Here is a 20,103-nt window from a genome sequence, read left to right on the forward strand (position 1 = left end):
ATCTGATAGGGAATTTTTGAAATTTCTAGTAAAGCATGTTATTTTGTTTTTTGAAGAGAATAAAAAGGAAGAGACTTCTAATCTTATTGTATGGGATACTTTCAAGGCCTATATTAGAGGACAAATTATTTATTATACTTCAAGTGTTAAGAATAAAGCTAATAATGAAAGAATTAAATTAGCCAATCAATTAAAACAATTGGATCAAAAATATGCTATAGCTCTAGATCCTGTTTTATATAAAAGACATGTTGAAGTTAAAACTAAATATGATCTTCTGTTAACATTTCCAATTGAAACTCAACTTCTTAAAAATAAAACTAAATTCTACATTCACGGAGATAAATCAAGCAACGTATTGGCCTACCAATTAAAAACTTCTGTAGTTAAATGACAAATTAAAGAAAATTAAAACTAATGGTGATAGGACAAATGATCACTCTGAAATAAATGATACCTTTAGAGAATTCTATTCTAAACCTTATAGTTCTGACTTCTCTAAAGATAATACTGTAATGAACAATTAGATTTAAGATTATGAGGACACTCAGTCCTCATTTATTGTCTTTTAGAAATGCATGCATTAAGAAATTATACAATGTTCCTCCAGAGTGATATCACAAAAAAAAAGGACAAACCAAAGACTAACACTGACAAGACCACATAATTATAACATATAGTTACAGCAGTGCAAAGCAATACTATAATTTGATAAAGAGCAGACCATGGGCATGGTTAAAAAAAAAGTCTGAAAGTTCCGATCGACTCCCAATAGTCCCCGATAGCAGGCGGCAAAAGGTAGAAACTCTCCCTGCCTTAAACCTCCAGTCGCCAACAGCTGCCGATGCAGCACCCTGGAAGCACCCAACCACAGCCGACTCTGAGTCCGTCCGAAAACTTGGAGCCTCCGACACCGAGCACCATCTCTGCTGAGCGCCTCGATCCTGCCCCGGCCGCCAAACAACAAGCAAAGCCGAGGACTTGGCCTTCTCTGGAGACTCTGGATCACACAGTAGCAGCGGCAGCGAAAAAGGCATTTCAGAAGTTTCTCCAGATGTTCCTCCATTCTCTCACGTCTGTCTCCATCAAATCAGGATTGTATATGGAACCCTACTTGACAGATTACAGATATCATTCACCAGAGTGGCCACTGCGCGCTGCGTCACGCCACCATCTTCTGCTCCTCAATTTTTTAGATTATTTAACTATCCCTGCACTTCCTGCAGATAATTGCAAACAGATAGATCAACCCATTTCTTATGAGGAAATAGCCAAGGCTATATGTTCATTTCATTTGGGGAAGGCTCCGAGTCCAGATGGATTTTCTGGAGAATTTTATAAGGCTTTTTCTTCATTAATTATACCACAGTTGCACTTAGTCTTTTTGGATTCTTTCAAATTGGGTAGTTTGCCTCAATCTTTTTATGAAGCTTCTACAAACGTATTTCGCTTATCCTGAAAAAGAACAAAGATCCAACTGAATGCTTTTCATATAGACCAATTTCATTGCTTAATGTAGATACTAAAATTCTTTCTAAAGTTCTGGCTCGTAGGATTGAAAATATTTTAACTTCTATTATTTCTGATGATCAGATTGGATTTATTAAAAACCGACATTCCCATTTTAATACACGCCGTGTATTAAAAGTTATTTACTCTCCTTCTCAGGAGATATCTGAATGTGTGATATCCTTAGATGCTGAGAAGGCCTTCAATCGGGTTGAATGGAATTATTTATTTAAAACCTTAGAAAAATTTAATTTTGGACCAGATTTTATTCAATGGATTAAATTACTTTATTTATCTCCTTCTGCTTGGGTTCTTACTAATTTTCAAAATTCCAAACCATTTAAACCTCACCATGGACTAGACAAGGTTGTCTGTTGAGTCCTTTGCTTTTTGATTTAGTTTTAGAACACCTTGATATTGCTTTTCGAGAATCTAATGATATCTGTGCTATTTCAAGGAGAGGTATTACCCACAAAATCTCGCTTTATGCTGATGGTATATTGCTTTTTATCTCTAATGTTGAGATTTTGTTACCTTGTATACTTTCTTTACTCTCCCATTTTAGCCAATTTTCAGGATATAAACTGGACCTACATAAGAGTGAGTTATTTCCTTTAAATAACTTGGTATCAATTAATACTAATCTTCCTTTTAAAATTGTAAGGAATCAATTTACTTACAGTTGAAGTCAAAAGTTTACATACACCTTAGCCAAATACATTTAAACTTAGTTTTTCCACAATTCCTGACATTTAATCCTAGAAAACATTCCCTGTCTTAGGTCAGTTAGGATCACTACTTTATTTTAAGAATGTGAAATGTCAGAATAATGGTAGAGAGAATGATTTATTTCAGCTTTTATTTCTTTCATCACTTTCCCAGTGGGTCAGAAGTTTACATACACTTTGTTAGTATTTGGTAGCATTGCCCTTAAATTGTTTAACTTGGGTCAAATGTTTTGGGTAGCCTTCCACAAGCTTCTCACAGTAAGTTGCTGGAATTTTGTTCCATTCCTCCAGACAGAACTGGTGTAACTGAGTCAGGCTTGTAGACCTCCTTGCTCACATGTGTTTTTTCAGTTCTGCAAACAAATTTTCTATTGGATTGAGGTCAGGGCTTTGTGATGGCCACTCCAATACCTGGACTTTATTGTCCTTAAGCAATTTTGCCACAACTTTGGAGGTATGCTTGGGGTCATTGTCCATTTGGAAGACCCATTTGCGACCGAGCTTTAACTTCCTGGCTGATGTCTTGAGACGTTGCTTCAATATATCCACATAATTTTCCTTCCTCATGATGCCATCTATTTTGTGGTGCACCAGTCCCTCCTGCAGCAAAACACCCCCACACCATGATGCTGCCGCCCCCCCATGCTTCACGTTTGGGATGGTGTACTGTGGCTTGTGAGCCTCGCCCTTTTTCCTCCAAACATCATGATGGTCATTATGGCCAAACAGTTCAATTTTTGTTTCATCAGACTAGAGGACATTTCTCCAGAAAGTAAGGTCTTTCTCCCCATGTGCACTTGCAAACTATAGTCTGGCTTTTTTATGGAGGTTTTGGAGCAGTGGCTTCTTCCTTGCTGACCAGTCTTTCAGGTTATGTCGATATAGGACTCATTTTACTGTGGATATAGATACTTGTCTACCTGTTTCCTCTAGTATCTTCATAAAGTCCTTTGCTGTTGTTCTGGGATTGATTTGCTCTTTTCGTGCCAAAGTACATTCATCTCTAGGAGACAGAATGTGTTTCCTTCCTGAGCGGTATGACGGCTGCGTGGTCCCATGGTGTTTATGCTTGCATACTACTGTTTGTACAGGTGAATGTGGTACCTTCAGGCATTTGGAAATTGCTCCCAAGGATGAACCAGACTTGACATCATTTCCTGACCTCAATCTGATAGAAAATTTGTGGGCAGAACTGAAAAAGCGTGTGTGAGCAAGGAGGCCTACAAACCTGACTCAGTTACACCAGTTCTGTCTGGAGGAATGGAACAAAATTCCAGCAACTTACTGTGAGAAGCTTGTGTAAGGGGGGAAGGCTACCCAAAACGTTTGACCCAAGTTAAAGAATTTAAAGGCAATGCTACCAAATAGTAATAAAGTGTATGTAAACTTCTGACCCACTGGGAAAGTGATGAAAGAAATAAAAGCTGAAATAAATCATTCTCTCTACTATTATTCTGAAATTTCACCTTCTTAAAATAAAGTAGTGATCCTAACTGACCTAAGACAGAATGTTTTCTAGGATTAAATGTCAGAAATTGTGAAAAACTGAGTTTAAATGTATTTGGCTAAGGTGTGTGTAAACTTCTGACTACAACTGTATTTGGGTGTAACAATCACTAAGAATTACAAATACCTGTTTAAAGAAAACTTTCTTACTTTATTGTACCATGTAAAAAAGATATTATTAAATTGGTCGCCTCTTTCAATATTGTTGATTGGACGAATTAGTTCTATTAAAATGAATATTCTACCCAAATTTATTTATCTTTTTCAGGCTTTAACTGTTTTTATTCTTAAATCCTTTTTTGACTCTCTTGAATCTATTTTATCCTCCTATATATGGAAAAATAAACGTCCTCGTTTAAATAAAGTTCATCTTCAAAAACCTAAAAAGTCTGGAGGATTTGCCTTACCTAATTTTAGGTTTTATTACTGGGCAGTTAATATACGATATCTTATGTTTTGGATATATTATATTAATGGTGTAGACTGTCCAGTATGGGTTTCTTTAGAAGCTAATTCTGTTTGTAAATTTTCTATTATTTCTCTGCTTGGATCCTCACTTCCTTTATTTGTAAGTAAACTGATAATTTAATAGTTAAACATACCCTGAGGATCTGGATACAATTTAGAAAACATTTTGGTTTATTGAAATTTTCCCTTTCTTGTCCCATTTTTTCTGATTTTTTTTTATATGACCTTTCATGACTGATTTAGTTTTCAGAGAATGGGACAGGTTGGGTATTAAATGTTTTTGGGATCTGTTTGTTGGAGGAAATCTTTTTTCATTTGAGCAATTGTCAGCTAAATATAGCCTACCCAAAACTCACTTTTTTAGATAACTACAAATTAGAGACTTTCTAAGATCTCAATTATGCACGTTTCCTACAAGTTCAGAGAAGAACTTACTAGACATTTTTAATTTGACACCTTTTTATAATGGTTCAATATCTAATATTTATGGTATGTTACTGGAGATGAGAAATGTTCCTTTAGACAAAATTAAGAATCTCTGGGAACAAGACTTACAGACATCAATATCTAAGGAAACTTGGAATGAAATTTTTAAAGTGGTTAATATGTCATCGCTATGTGCTCGCCATTCCTTCATACAATTTAAGGTGATACATAGAGTCCATATGACTAAAGATCAGCTATCTCGTTTTTATTCGGATATATCTCCCTACTGTGACAGATGTAATAATGGAGAAGCTTCATTAATTCATATGTTTTGGACTTTTCCATGTCTTGAAAAATATTGGACGGAAGTTTTTCAAACTTTTTCGTAACTTTTCAAAGTCAATTTTAAGCCTAATCCTCTGACGGCTCTATTCAGTGTTGTTGCTGGACAAGATATCAAGTTGAAGACATTTAATTTACATATTTTGGCCTTCAGCTCTCTTATAGCTGGGAGGGTGCTTTTGTTTAAATGGAAAGATGTTCTCCTCCTACTCGTGCTCAATGGTTATGCGAAGTTATGTCATGCGTAGATTTAGAGAAGATCCGTTGTTCAATTTCTGAATCTCGTCCAGACTTTCAAACATCGTGGGGACCCTTTCTGAATTATTTTCAAAACTTTCAAAACCCTCAATTCGTTGTTTAAATTTAGATGTTGACTATTATTAATTTTTATTATACGAGAAGGTATTTTACCTTTTTTTCTCCTTAATAAACAGCTTCGGTCTTGGTAGGGATTAGATTTTTTTTTGTAATAAATTAGTATATTTCAATATAACCTTGACTAACGTACACAAATATGGGGTAATGAGATCGTTATTAGGAATAGATATAATGTAATTGGTAGTTGCTTTTTCGACCTTTATATATACTTTCCTGTACTCTGTATTCTATGTCGAAACTAATGAAAATATTGAAAGAGAGAAAAAAAACCTCAAAATAAGTATAATATAAAATATTGAAAACAACCTATCGAAGTTCAAAATATATTAACACACAGGGTATTAACTAATTAAAATCTTATCTAAATAAGGCATTAAAGAGTTCAAAAAGAGAGTTAACTGCAAAGGTATATCAAAAGTAAAAGAAGCAATTAATCATGTAGGAAGATATTAAACAGCTAGACACTTAGTTCTAAAAATTCTTGAACATCCTGTATCGAACGGAGCCATTCCTCAAAATAATTCTGAGCCGAGCAGGATAGCGGAGAGATGGTTTAAAACCTTTGTTATACAGTTCCGACATAACCTTTTTAAACTTGAAGCGCTCGTTCATCACCTCAGGTGGAAAAATCCTCGACAATTCTGATCTTCTGACCATTGTAATCAATCATACCTCTTCGATGGGATTCACGAATTAGAAGTTCCTTTGTTTGAAAATCATGAAGACAGATTATCACTGATTGAGGTCTCTCTCCTATGGCAGGTCTGGGCACGAGCGATCTATGGGCTCAATTGATCTTAGGTGGAGATTTTAAAATTGTAGGAAATAATTTTGCCAAGAAGTTTGCAAAGAATTTCGTAGGTTGATTACCTTCCATTAACTCTTTAAGACCCAGAATTCATTGATTGTTTCTTCTACTTCTGTTTTCTGAGTCGATAATCTTCTGTCTTAATTTTTCATTAGACTTTGACTGTTTTTCACAAAGCTTTTGCAGGTCTTCAATTTTCACGTCCAAATTTGTCAAAGTATCTTCATTCCCCTGTAATGGTTTATCATGTTCAATTAAGATTTTTTTGAATAGAATCCAATTTTACATCAGTTTGTTTAATCTCAGCGCTTAGTTGCTGGAACTCCTCAGAAAATTCTTTTTTATGTTTCCAAAGCATCTCCGTAATAGATTCCAAAGTTGCAGGAGGGTCCTATTCTTTTTTAGTGGCTTTAGCACTGTAAAAGTAAGATTTCAAAAGAGGTTGGAATCAGCAAAGTAAGTAATATTGGAGCAGCTCCAAGAAGCTGTTACTCCGTCAACAACCAGTAGGCATCTGCCAGAGTGTTTGTGGGAAACGTAACAGTTAAGGCGATGTACAAAGACAGGAACCAAAAGGTTGAACATGGTGTGACTAATGTTCTGAATTATCTCTGTTTCAATGCAAGGAATTTTGTAGGTAAGGCAGATCTGTAGGCATTGCTGTCCTGGGGCAAATTAAGGTGGATAAGTTCCCAGGGCCTGATAAGGTGTGTCCTCAGACTTGTGGGAGGCAATTCAGTCACTTAGCATTCTAAATGAAGTAGCAAAACTGCATTCAATGTTGACTTAGTGGGAGAAACCGGAGAGTCATAGTAGATAGTTGTTTCTGTGACTGGAGGCCTGTGACGAGTGGTGTGGCGCTGGGGTCTGTTGTTGTTTGTCATCTATATTAATGGTAATGTGGTTAAATGGATCAGCAGATTTGCAAATGACACCAGGATTTTTTTGGGGGGAGTGCGTAGTGGACAATGAGTAAGGCTTATCAAAGCTTGCAATGGGATCTTCACCTTCTGGAAAAATGGGCCATGACATTGGAGGATAAATGAGGGGAGGACATGCACAGTGGGTAGTAGACCACTGAGGAGAGCAGTAGAACTAAGGGATCCAGGAATTCCTTGAAAGTGGCATCATGGGTAGATAAGGTCATAAAGAGAGTTTTTGGTACATTGACCTTCATAAATCAGAATATCGAGTACAGTTGCATAAAATGTTGGCGAGGCCAAATTTGGAGTATTGTGTACAATTCTGATTGCCTACCTGTGGAAGAAAAAAGATATCAATACGATTGAATGAGCGCAGAGAAAATTTACAAGGGTATTGCTGTGACTTAAGAACCTGAGTTGGAGGGAAAGGTTTGCAAAATAGTGTCAGCGAACAATGCAACATCCTGCTGGCAGTTCATGAAACTAATTTCATTTTTTTTAAATGATTCTACTCATAAAGCTGCATGCGACTGGAACCAGTGATTTACATTTCGATGGTGTGTTTTAGGGCATATTGAGTAATCAGGTGCTTTGCTGCCTCTGCGGGAGTTGGGACTTTGAAGTTTGGAGCAGAGTGTGCAGCTTGGTAGCCTGGAGCCAATGATCGACTGCATTGCTTCTCTTTAATTGAGGTGTTGAGCACGTTTGAAGTCAACATGGATGGGCAAGTGTTTGGTGCTGTCTGTCAGCGTTTGACTAGTTTTCCTCCCTCTTTCGCTACCTGCTGTCAGAAGTTCCAAGTTGCCAGAGTTGATGGGTAAGGCTGTTGATTTGTGTCGGGGGACTTTGATGTTCATGTGACACATGTTTATGAATTCTGATTACTCTTTATCTCAGTTTTTGAGCAGTTTGATCGGGGCAATCGATGTAGACTGGAGCGCTTTAGACAAGAGTGGTCCTGTGGCTAGCAGTACAGCGCTGAGATGTACAAAACTGAATACTATTGGTTTGATGTTTCATGTTTTAAGTGCTGTTGGCTAGCTTTCTGCAGTTTGCACAATTTGTTCTTTTTCTTGTGTATTGGGTATTTGATGTTCCAAGAACCTGTTTTTTTTATTATGAAGACACGTAGTCCTTTTTTATTGTCATTTAGTAATGCATGCATTAAGAAGTGATACATTATTTCCTCCGGTGTGATATCACAAAACGCAGGACAGACCAGGACTGAAAAAACTGACAAAACCACATAATTATAACATATAGTTACAACAGTGCAACAATACCATAACTTGATGAAGAAGTCCATGAGCACAGTAAATTTCAAAGCCTCTCAAATGTCCCACATCTCACGCAGATGGGAGAAGGAAGAAAAACTCTCCTTGCCATGCCGACCACAATCTGACTCTGAGTCATCCAAAAATTTCAAGCCCTGATCAGCTCTCCGATGCCAAGTACTGAGCGCTATCTCTGTCCGAACGATTCGGCCTCCTTCTCGGTCGCCAAAAGCAGGCAAGGCCGGGGATTTTGAGGCCTACCCTCCGAAAGATTCTGGACCACACAGTGATGACAACAGCAAACGGACGTTTCAGAAATTCCTCCAGATGTTCCTCTGTGCTTTCACGTCCATTTTCCATCAAATCAGAATTGTCCACGGCCCCCATTTAACACTTACGATATCATTTTTCACCGGAGGGCTGCGCACTTTGTTACGTGGCTGCCTGTGGGAGGACAAATCTAAGTTGCATTCTGTATGCATATGTTGATACAGTACTTGGACTTTTTTTTCCCCTCGAGACTAGGAAACTGAAGGGAGATTGCATAGGTGTATACAAAGTTATGAGGGGTATAGATAGGGTAAATGCAAGAAGGCTTTTACCCCTCAGGTTGGGTAAGACTAGAACTATAGGTGATGCGTTAAGGCTGAAAGGTATAATGTTTAAGGGGGAACTTCACTCAGATGGTGGTGTGAGTGTAGAACACACTGCTAACTCAATTGCTGGATATGGGGTCGATTTCCACATTTAAAAGAAATCCGGATAAGTACATTCCTGGGAGGAGTATGAAGGACTGTTGCTCAATTGTGGGTTGATGGGACGAGGCAGAATAACAGTTTGGCATGGACTAAGTGGAATGAAGGGCCTTTTTCTGTTGTAGTGCTCAGACTCCATAACAATGGAACAAAATAGTTATTTTGCTTCAAGGCAGTTCCAAGTTATGAAAGGGTGGTGAGGAGCTAATTAGATGCCACCAAACATATGCTGTAATATTGAGCGTGGTATAAATCAGTAAGTTAGAGACGCATGCTGCAGAAATAATAATTAACTAATATTTTTCTGTAGTAAGGTTAAAGGTGAATTCATTGAGTGTATTCAAGATGCTTGTCGATATTGACGAAGTAATTTTGTATCTCACTTTGCATTATGGAAATAGGTTGATTATTTATTGTGCCATCAAGGAGGTAGAATTTGACATATTTCTAAACATGAAACGAGGCAAAGGAAGCTGTGGAAGTACAAGAGGAGAATTGCCTTTGGTTGACTGCAAAACACATTGCATTTAAAGAAAACATGCAAGTTGCTAGGAAAGGTTTTTTATGGCACAAAAACCCAAAGGAGAAATGAGTCATCCGTAACTAACCAGAGAAATCAAAAATCATATTACATCAAAAAGCTTTCAAAGAATGTTCAAGGAAGGAGAACAATTTAGAACTCAGCAAGAAGGTGAAAAAATTGGGGAGGCGAGAAATAAACAAGATAGATCAGTGAAAATGAAAAGGCTTGCAAGTTTGAATGTGGCTTCTTACATAGAGAGCATTTTATAATAGGATACCAAGAAATGGGACACTTTGAAAAGAATAATAGGATTGAGCAGAATCAGCTTGGATATAAAATGGGCAAATAATTGGTCTAACCTACCGGAGTCCTTATGAAGATGTAAGTGGTGCAATGGATATGAGGTATATATTAATTCCAGAAAGGCTTTTGGAAATCTCTAAAATATCAGTGACATTAAACCTGACTCTGTTCTGAAGAGGTGAGTTAACAAGATTGGGGTACACAGAATTAGGGTAATGTACTAATGTGTACTTAAAATGGTTCATTGAATAGAATCAGGTTTATTATCAGTGAAGTGTGACAGCAGCAGTACACTCAAGACATATAAGGTAATGTACTAACGTGTACTTAAAATGGTTCATTGAATAGAATCAGGTTTATTATCAGTGAAGTGTGACAGCAGCAGTACACTCAAGACATAAAAACTGCTGCTAGTTAAAAGATAAATAGTGCAAAAGATGAATAAAGTGGTAGTGTTGATGAGTTTAGGAAGCGTTCTGAAATCTGATGGGAAGAGGGGGTGAAACTATCGTTGAAACTAGGTATGGGTCAACCTCGTCCCTGATAGTAATAACACGAGAAGGGCGTGTCCTGGATGGTCAGGGTCCTGAATAATGGATGTTGCCTTCTTAAGGTGTTGCCTTCTTAAGGTACTGCCTCTTGAAGGTGTTCTTGATGTCATTGTAGAATCCCTGTAGGGAGAGTTGAGAAACTGCAAGAGTTAAAAAGACCCTGATGGGAATTGCATACAGGCCTCCGAATAGTAGTTAGGATGTGGGATAAAAATTACAACAGAAGATAGAAAAAGCATGTAAAAAGGGCAATGTTATGATAGTTATGGGCCATTTCAATGTGCAGGTAGATTGGGGAAAATCAGGTTGGTGCTGGATCTGAAGAGAGAGAATTTGTAGAATGCCTATGAGATGGCTTTCTAGAGTAGCTTGTGGTTGGGCCCACTAGGGGAAAGGCAATTCTGGATTGTGAGTTTGTTTAATGAACCAGATTTGATTAGGGAGCTTAACATAAAGGAACCCTGAGGATCCAGTGTTCATAATAGAACTCACCCTGCAGTTTGAGAGGGAGAAGCTAAAGTCAGATATATCAGTATTGCAGGGGAGTAAAAGGAATTACAGAGGCATGAGAGAAGAGCTGGCTGGTTGATTGGAAGGGGACATTGGCAGGAATGATGGCAGAACAATAGCCTGCACGCTTGCTGAGCTCGTTGACTTCTTTGCTTTGCCTCCAATTTCCAACCTGCCCTCAAATTTACCTGGTCCATTTCCAACACCTCCCTCCCCTTTCTTGATTTTTCTGTCTCTATCTCTGGAGACAGCTTATCGACTGATGTCTACTATAAGCCTACAGACTCTCACAGTTACCTGGACTATTCCTCTTCCCACCCTGTCTCTTGCAAAAATGCAAAAATTGCCTTCTTGCAATTCCTCTGTCTCTGCCACATCTGCTCTCAGGATGACGTCTTTCATTCCAGGGCAAAGGAAATGTCCTCCTTTTTTAAAGAAAGGGGCTTCCCTTCCTCCACCATCAACTCTGCTCTCAAACGCATCTCTCCCATTTCACGCACATCTGCTCTCACCCCATCCTCCCGCCACCCCACTAGGGATTGGGTTCCCCTTGTCCTCACCTACCACCCCACCAGCCTCCGTGTCCAACATATAATTCTCCGTAAGTTCCGCCACCTCCAACGGGATCCCACCAGCAAGCACATTTTTCCCTCCCCCCCCCTTGCTTTCCGCAGGGATCGCTCCCTACGCGACTCCCTTGTCCATTTGTTCCCCCCCCCCCCCCCATCCCTTCCCACCAATCTCCCTCCCGGCAGTTATCCTTGTAAGCGGAACAAGTGCTACACATGCCCTTACACTTCCTCCCTTACCACCATTCAGGGCCCCAGACAGTCCTTCCAGGTGAGGCGACAGTTCACCTGTGAGTCGGCTGGTGTGATGTACTGTGTCTAGTGCTCCCGGTGCAGCCTTCTATATTTTGGTGAGACCCGATGCAGACTGGGAGATCGTTTCACTGAACACCTATGCTCTATCTGCCAGAGAAAGCAGGATCTCCCAGTGGCCACACATTTTAATTCCACGATTCCACGTCCCATTCCCATTCTGATATGTCTATCCACGGCCTCCTCTACTGTCAAGGTTGAAACCATACTCAGGTTGGAGGAACAGCACCTTATATTCCGTCTGGGTAGCCTCCACTAATGGCATGAACATTGACTTCTCTAACTTCCGTTAATTCCCCTCCTGTTCTTATCCCATCTCCTATTTATTTATTTATTTATTTATTATGTTTTCCTTTTTCTCTCTCTCTCTCTCTCTCTCTCTCTCTTTTTCTCTCTCTGTCCCTCTCACAATAACTGCTTGCCTGCTCTCCATCTTCCTCTGGTGCTCTCCTCGCCCTTTCTTTCTCCCTAGGCTTCCCGTCCCATGATCCTCTCCCTTCTCCAGCTCTGTATCCCTTTTGCCAATCAACTTTCCAGCTCTTAGCTTCATCCCTCCCCCTCCTGTCTTCTCCTATCATGCTTCCTATCATGCGACCGTGCTTCTTCCTATGGATGCTGTCTGGCCTGCTGCGTTCCACCAGCATTTTGTGTGTGTTGTTAGATCAACAGTGCTGAAGTTTCTGTGGGAAATTCAAAAGGCACAGAATAAATGCATCTCAAAGACAAACTATTCAAGTATTCTAAAGAAAAGATGAGGCAACTTTGGCTGGCAAGAGAAGTCAAAGACAACATAAAAGGAAAAGAGAGGGCATATAATAAAAAAATTGGTGGAAGACTGGGAAGCTTTTTAAAAACCAGCAGAAAGCTTCTTCTTTTAAAAAAAAACTATAAGAAGAGAAGAAACGTGAAAAGCTAGCAAAAAATACCGAAGAGAATACCAAAAGTTCTTTTCCATATAGATAAAGAGTAGAAGAGAGGTGAGAGTGGATGTCAAACCGCTGGAAAATGATGCTGGAGAGGAAGTAATGGGGAACAAAGAAATGGCGGAGGAACTTGATAAGTATTTTGTGTCAGCCTTCACTGTAGATGTGAAAAAAAGTGTGCCAGAAATTCGAGAGTGCCAGGGGGCAGTTGCTATTACTAAAGAGAATGTGCTTGGGAAGCTGAAAGATCTGAAGTCACCTGGATCAGATGCACCCCAGGGTGCTGAAAAGGGCAGCTGAAGTGATTGCAGAGGCATTAGTAATGATCTTTGAAGAATCACTAGATTCTGGAGTGGTTCTGGAGGACTGGAAAATTACAAATGTCAATCTACTCAGGAAAAGAGGGAGGCGGAAGAAATTATAGACCAGTTAGCCTGACTTCAGTGGTTCAGAAGGTGTTGGAGTCCATTATTAAGGACAAAGGTTTGGGATATTTGGAGGCATATGATAAAATAGGCCAAAGTCAGTGTGATTCTCTTAAGGGTAAATCTTGCCTGACAAATCTGTTGAAATTATTTGAGGAAATGACAAGCAGGATAGACAATGACTGTGATCTGCTTGTCAGCAATCTTAAGTTGTCCGAGTTTAATATCTCAAATAAAAGCTTTTGCTCTGGGAAGATTGAGGCGATTGGTCTAACTTGAGTCTTTATTTCAACAGTCTATAACGTCTGCTGACATGGAATTCAACCAACTGGAAGCCTTCTTAACAGCACAGACCAAGAAACAAAAGGGAATTACACCGGACCAGGCTGCAGTTTTAACCAAATTCTGGAAAAGTCATAAAGCTAAAATTCGTGAATGTCTTATTAATCAGAACAAGTGGGAAAACTGTTTGAGAAATTTCAGTTGGAGAGTTGACTTGAAGACTCAGTCTAAACACTTGGATCAAACTAACACACCAGTTGCTCTTGTGGAGTTGGAACTTGGAAAAAATGATCAGGTAAGGATGGAGTTTCTGTTGTAGATGATGCCACAGAGTAAAAAATATCCACACTGCATTGGGAGTATTTGTGGCAGAAATTGCTATCTAGATCTTTGTTCTTGCATTGCCATTTAGAGACTCAAAAGAACTCTTGAGAAATATCACCCCACAATCCTTCTGCAGAATATGTTTAATAATGCTCATTGATTCAAAGTATAAAATTAATACTTTTTCCCTTTGCTGTTCCCTCATTCACCCTTGCCTAAAGGGAATTATTTCATACTAACTATAGTTGTAAGGTTATTGCATTTGTATTTACTTTCTGACTTTAATGATTATGTATCTCATAAATGTATGATAATATCCATTTACCAAATTTGAGAGACTTTGGGAAGTAGTGGACACAAGTGGACTTTAGTGAATCTGGTTTTGTCTCAACTGGGCATTTTCATACATGGAGATCTGCAGGGTTTGTCACATGTAAACAAGAGCCATGAGTTAATTCTTCATCTCCAGAAAATATTGATGCCTCGTGTTTCCATAGCTAATGCTTAGGCTAAACTCACTGGTGATTGGGGTTTCCACCAAAATTGTTCATCTCTACAGAGTTGATGGGGCAGATGCCCTGCTCAGTGCTTTGCCATTCTACGATCAAGTGGATAATTCCCAACTCTAGTTCATAATTAACAGGGAATATTTGATACATTAGTTTTAATATCAAGTGAATAAATACACTTTCAGAATAATTTTTTTACACCTTTTGTTTGAGTGAAAGTCCATTTGAGAGAAAGCTGAACATGTATGGTAAGTAATTTTCTCAAACTTGTGTGTTTTCCATGTATTGCTTTTTTTTAATCATATTTTTATGTAATATAGTGACTTAGTTGGGTGGCAGGATGGAGATGTGCCTTTATGAAAGGAGGTGTAAGGTGCTCCTTTCTTCCACTAGCCTTCAGATCACCCTCTGGCAAGGTGTAGCATCTGCTTCGTGCACCCCCCTCCCCAATAAGGGTGACATGAAGCCACGGGAGCAGGTTGTATGAGAGTTGGTTGTAGGAGCAGTTGATACGTATCACAAGTCAGTGGTTGTATAACCAGAACTCCAGGCAGACAATCTCTGAAGAGTATTGATAATGGTTAGAGTCACCAGTTTTGTGAAGACACTGCCCACAAGAAAGCAATGGCAAACCACTTTGGTAGAAAAAGTTGCTAAGGCCAATCATGGTCAGGATCATGATTACCCACCTCATACAACACGGCACATAATGATCATGATGACTTATTGACTACGTTTCCCAGTTTCTTTATTTGTTATCAGTTGCCTCACTGTGTATGAACCTAGATGCTGAGTATAGGTATCTTGTTTATATGTGTGTCTTACCATTATCAAAATTTTGGTCAAGATGGTGTCAAGCTGCAGTCTCCATCAAGGTCATGTCTCAAACTTGGTTCTTTTTTTAGATTCATAGGGATGGCTTTGAGGACAGAGAAAGAGAGGAAAGTTACAGTTTAGGGACAGGGATGTCAGGGAGTTAGAGTTAGGCTAAGAGTGTAGGCTTCTGCATCACATTTGAAGCCCAGCGATGTGAGCATACGACGAACAACATCTGTGGATGGAGCTAGACAAGCGAGGATGAAGGCTGGTGGCCCCCCCCCCCTCCTGGACGAGTCCCCTCAGGTTGGTGGATTCTGGGATCAGAGGCATGTGTGCCAGTGACCCCCGAGGTATTCTGCCTGGAGCTTGGGATCCTGTCATCAGCGAGTCCGGAGCTCAAGGTCTGGAGTATAGGGTCCTGTCATTGAGTCCTGGGGTCGATAACCGCTCAGGAAGTCGGACCCAATGATGAAGGTTCTTGGACTGCATGACTGCAAGTCTATTGGAGGCCAGTGGCCCAGAAGGGGCCTGTCCTAGGGTTAGAGGACTGTCTGTATGTATGTGTGAGTGGGTGGGTTGGTGGGACAGAGAAAAAGGGCTTCTTTTGCTGATGGTCAGTTGCTGCTGTTACCTGTGTTGTTCTGCTGAACATTGTGGGCACGCGATATTGGTGTACGAATGTGTGACAACACTTGGGAGCAGCCCCTAGCACACCCTTAGATTTTGTTGTTTGTTAATGCATTCGCATCTCACTGTATAAATCAATATGCATGTGATAAATAAGTAAATCTGAATTAACACTTTCTCAATTTACCCACTCCAGCAGCATCTCTGAGCTGCAGTCTCAAATTTTTTCTTCCTTAAGCCCTTCTTACTTTTTTTTTCCCCTTCTCTTCCAATCACGGCCTTTTTTCATGTGTTCTTGGATAGTATACTCCTGGCCAAAATTACTTTTTGGTTATCTGATCTTTCTTTTGGACTTGTATCATCCTTTGCATAACCCGAGTGTTGTTTCTTGCCTGACTTGGTATACTCCAAAGGACTATCTTATTTATAATAATTTAGTCTCTTTTAATTCAGAAGAGCATCCCAAACAGTGGATTTTGTCCAGCTAGTTATTTGTGCAATGTCAGATATTTTAAGGTCAGATAGTAAAAGTTTGGTCAGTTGGATGATGTCTTTAAGGGAACATCTTATCAGAGAAAAGAGATGGCAGTAAGGAGATAGTTAAGAAATTAAAGACAGTAATAATAGTGTGACAAAATCCTGTGTGCTGGAATTGGAGGAGTACAGAAATTAGTTGGTGAGCTGCAGAGCTGGGGAAATATTCTGAAGACAGGAAGAGATCAAGCCTCATTGTTAGTCATTCCTGACTCCCCAAGTCATCAATTCCTTTATCCCCTTTCCCCCTTCTCAACCCACTTAGTTCCTCCAGTAGTTTATTTTTATTTTGTTTAAGCCATTGATAAATTTGGAAACTGGAATGAAAATTTTAAAATTCAGGCTATGGCATAACAGGGAGCCATTGAAGATCAGTAAACATCGATGGTAGGTAGACAGGATTTGGTAAAATTTAATGAGGGGACCAGACCTTGGTTGTAGGGAGTTAGAACAAAGAGTTGGAAATTTTGCTGAAGTAGTCAGGTTAAAGGTTAACAAAGGCATGGATAGATTTTCACAGCAGTTGAGCTGAATCACAGCAACGTTACAGAGTGGGAGTTAATTGACTTTCTTGTAATCCAGCTATGTAGCTGAAAGTTTATTTTCATGTCAAATGTGATATCATACTCAGTGCTCCTGAGTAAGATGGGATGTGATCTGGTTTAGATCAAGATGATCCGCTGGAGGAGAGAAGAGTTTATAATCAGAGAATGACAACATTGGCTTAGTCATCACAGTTTAAGAGGAATTTCTTTTCATTGAGTGTAATAATTTAAAGAGTGGAGCGATCAGAAAAGGTGGTCCCAATTCACCACATGTGGAGCCAAGGGTTACTGGCACACAGATAACAAATGGAAGTGCAGTATTAAAGGAAAATCATAATTATGGCAGGGAGCTGGAAGTGAAACCGGTGCATGTGACATTTTGCCTATGGATGGATCGGAATGGAATCAGGCCATTTGAATTCTGCACAACTGAGCTATTTTGGAGAAGTAACATTAGAGGGTGGCATTGCCAACTGTGTCACAGGTTACAGATGGGAAGTAAAGGATGGGTGGAAATTATTCATGTGCTTGGATTGAGTCATGTCCTTGACCCATTTTTCATTGTCCTTTATTGACTGCGCTTGTAAATGAAAAGGTATTGTCCCTTTAAGTTCTTCACTGAAGTGGTCAGTGAAGAAACACATTTTTGACACCAAATAACACACTGGAAATTGTAAATATTTTAAACCATGGTGGCTTTGGTTTTTTTTTTGAATCAAATCATAACTTCTTTCCACTGTCACACATTCATCCACTGAATCTTGACGTGTTCGTGAAATATAGAGCGTTTTCTCTTTGAAGCACTATAGTGCTGGAAACTCCACCCTACGTTCATAACACAGAGCATTTTATAAATAGTTTATCTTCTGAGACACTCCTTGTGTTTTTCACCAACTGCCTTGGGCAGCACTTGGTGCTGTAAATAGCAAATTGTAGCTTTGTTTCTTTCAGCCAGTTCTTGATAATCCACATAACACAAGAAACATCTTGTACTCTTTTGAAAGTCCTTAAATGAAGGAACAATATTTGTTTAAATTTGTATTGTACAAACTGGTTAAGATGTTTTTAAGATCCAAAAAGTATATCTGGGTTCCTTTGCCTTCCATATACATGAATTATTTCATCATAGATCTGACCCAACAGTATTATTCTTATCCAAAACTCCTGACTGTCTTTTGGGGAAAAATTGGTATTGCAATCAGTGAAAAGAAAACTCCTTCCTATGCTGGACGTTGAAGTAGTACTATTACCAAAGCATATTTAGTTGATTTATTGTGAAATGAGTTGATAATTGTTACGTAACCGGCAACAATGAATATCAATCGAGTCAGGTTATATAAAAACAACCAAACATTTATTAAACACGGATAAACAATAAAAAAAACAAACGAAAATCTTAACCAGAAGTTAACCACTATGCGGCCGTTCAACAAATCGCCACTCAGTACTGGTTCTTAAAGTGATAAATCGGAAACAGTTCTTAAAGCGGTAAAGTCAAATACAGTTCTTAACATGGTAAATTTGAAAGTCCAACAGACTTATATATTCAATTGGGAGAGACTCCTCTGGAGAAGGATTTCTTCATAGAGGCGACTTTCCTGCTGGTTCTGTCCAAAAGGATTCACGATGAAGGAAATAAACGGCTTAAAACAACTGACCTTTCTTCTGGCGAGCAAATCCTGCATGAACTACCTTGCTCTTTTGGCAGGAGTTATCTTCGATGCAGGTTGCTACTTCAACGAAGACACAATAAGGTCGATCCTTTATTAAACTGCCGAACATCACCAACTTCTCTTAATCCTTCATATCCTGTACTTCGATAAAGTCTTCACTCTCCAATACTACTGAAAAGATACATCGACAAATTTGGCAGAAAAGGGTAAACTGCCAATTCAGCACTATTGTACCTTACAATGGAACGTAACACTCAGTTTTAAAAATGAAACTGTGTCATAAAACAAATATGCAACGGAATGGAGACAGTGACTAACGTTCTAGCTGGAAAACTAACTGCGTCACCAGGGGTCTTCCCTTTTATACCCTGGGTGAACATGTCATCAAGTGACCTCACATCGGTGGGAAAATTACATCAGGTGACCTTCAAAAGACCATTACATCATTTTCACAAGAAAGTCACAAGATCTCCTTGAGATATGTAACAATAATAATCAGGACATATTTCTAATTTTTCTTTGTATTTTGAAGACATTTAGTCTCAAAATGACTGCTGATGCAAGTTAGATTACTCGAGCATTTCTGTATGTACTCTTACCAGTGTTTGGCATTTAATGTATGTTCTTTCCTAGAACTTGTCCCCAAGCATTTTGTTCATTTATATAATTCCTCCTTTTTTATTTTACAAATTTATCATTCTCTAATTACACTTAAAATAATTCTGTCAAATCAATTTTTCCTTTACATTGCTGTTAATCATGCCATTCTGAATATGAAGAAGGTCTGAAGGTTAAATAGTTTTGTTCACACAATGGAAGTAGAATATCAATGAATTCTCCAGTACTAATAACAAGTGTAATAAATAAGCTGGAATTTTGAAAGCTGTGTGATTCTCAAAACTGACAGTATAGAATCAAGGTCTCATGTATTGTAACTGGCAGTATTTCATAGAACGTAGAACAGTACAGCACAGTATGAGCCCTTTGGCCCATGCTGTTCTACCAATTTTTTTTTACTTCATGTTCATCTTAACCCTTCCCTCCTACATTGCCCATCACTTTCAATTTTTCTTTCATCCACGTGCCTAACTAAGAGACTCTTAAATGTCCCTAATGTATCAGCTCCTATTAGCAGCAATGCATTCTGGGCATTTGCCCTTCTTTATGTTTTTATATTTCAAAAGATCTCTGAAATCCTCCTTGAGCTTCCCTTCACCCACCTTGAAAGGACAGTCTCTGTCCTCGCTGAACAAATATAAAGAAGGGAAAGGGAATAAACTTTACCTGCAGCTTTTTCTTTTCTCTGACTGAACCCTCTAACTCCTTCCAGTCTAAGCCTCAAGATCAGTACTCTAACCTGTGCACTCTAACAATGGATAATGTTTTCAAGGATACTTAGATGATAAAGTATGAAATGTAATCTCTAATTCTGGTCTCCATTTGTGATGAAGGATGGATGGATTGAAATTAGTTGATGGAGAGCAGGAAATAATGGATTTTGTCAAGGGTGGGAGGTAGTGACTTGTGGGGAACCAAGTCATCACCATTATATGTTTG

The 20,103-nt window shown here is 38.9% G+C and overlaps 1 protein-coding gene across 1 annotated transcript in view; it reads left to right on the plus strand.

Moving 5' to 3' along the window:
* commd1 (copper metabolism (Murr1) domain containing 1) overlaps positions 1-20,103 on the plus strand; it is a 102,180-nt gene that overhangs the window by 52,136 nt on the left and 29,941 nt on the right. The window contains exon 2 of the mRNA XM_072265401.1: positions 13,529-13,810. Within this exon, the coding sequence (XP_072121502.1) occupies positions 13,529-13,810 (282 nt within the window). The remainder of the gene's footprint in view (positions 1-13,528; positions 13,811-20,103) is intronic.

The sequence above is a fragment of the Mobula birostris genome, chromosome 8 (assembly GCF_030028105.1).
Source record: "Mobula birostris isolate sMobBir1 chromosome 8, sMobBir1.hap1, whole genome shotgun sequence".
In the NCBI taxonomy this organism is placed as follows: Eukaryota; Metazoa; Chordata; class Chondrichthyes; order Myliobatiformes; family Myliobatidae; genus Mobula; species Mobula birostris.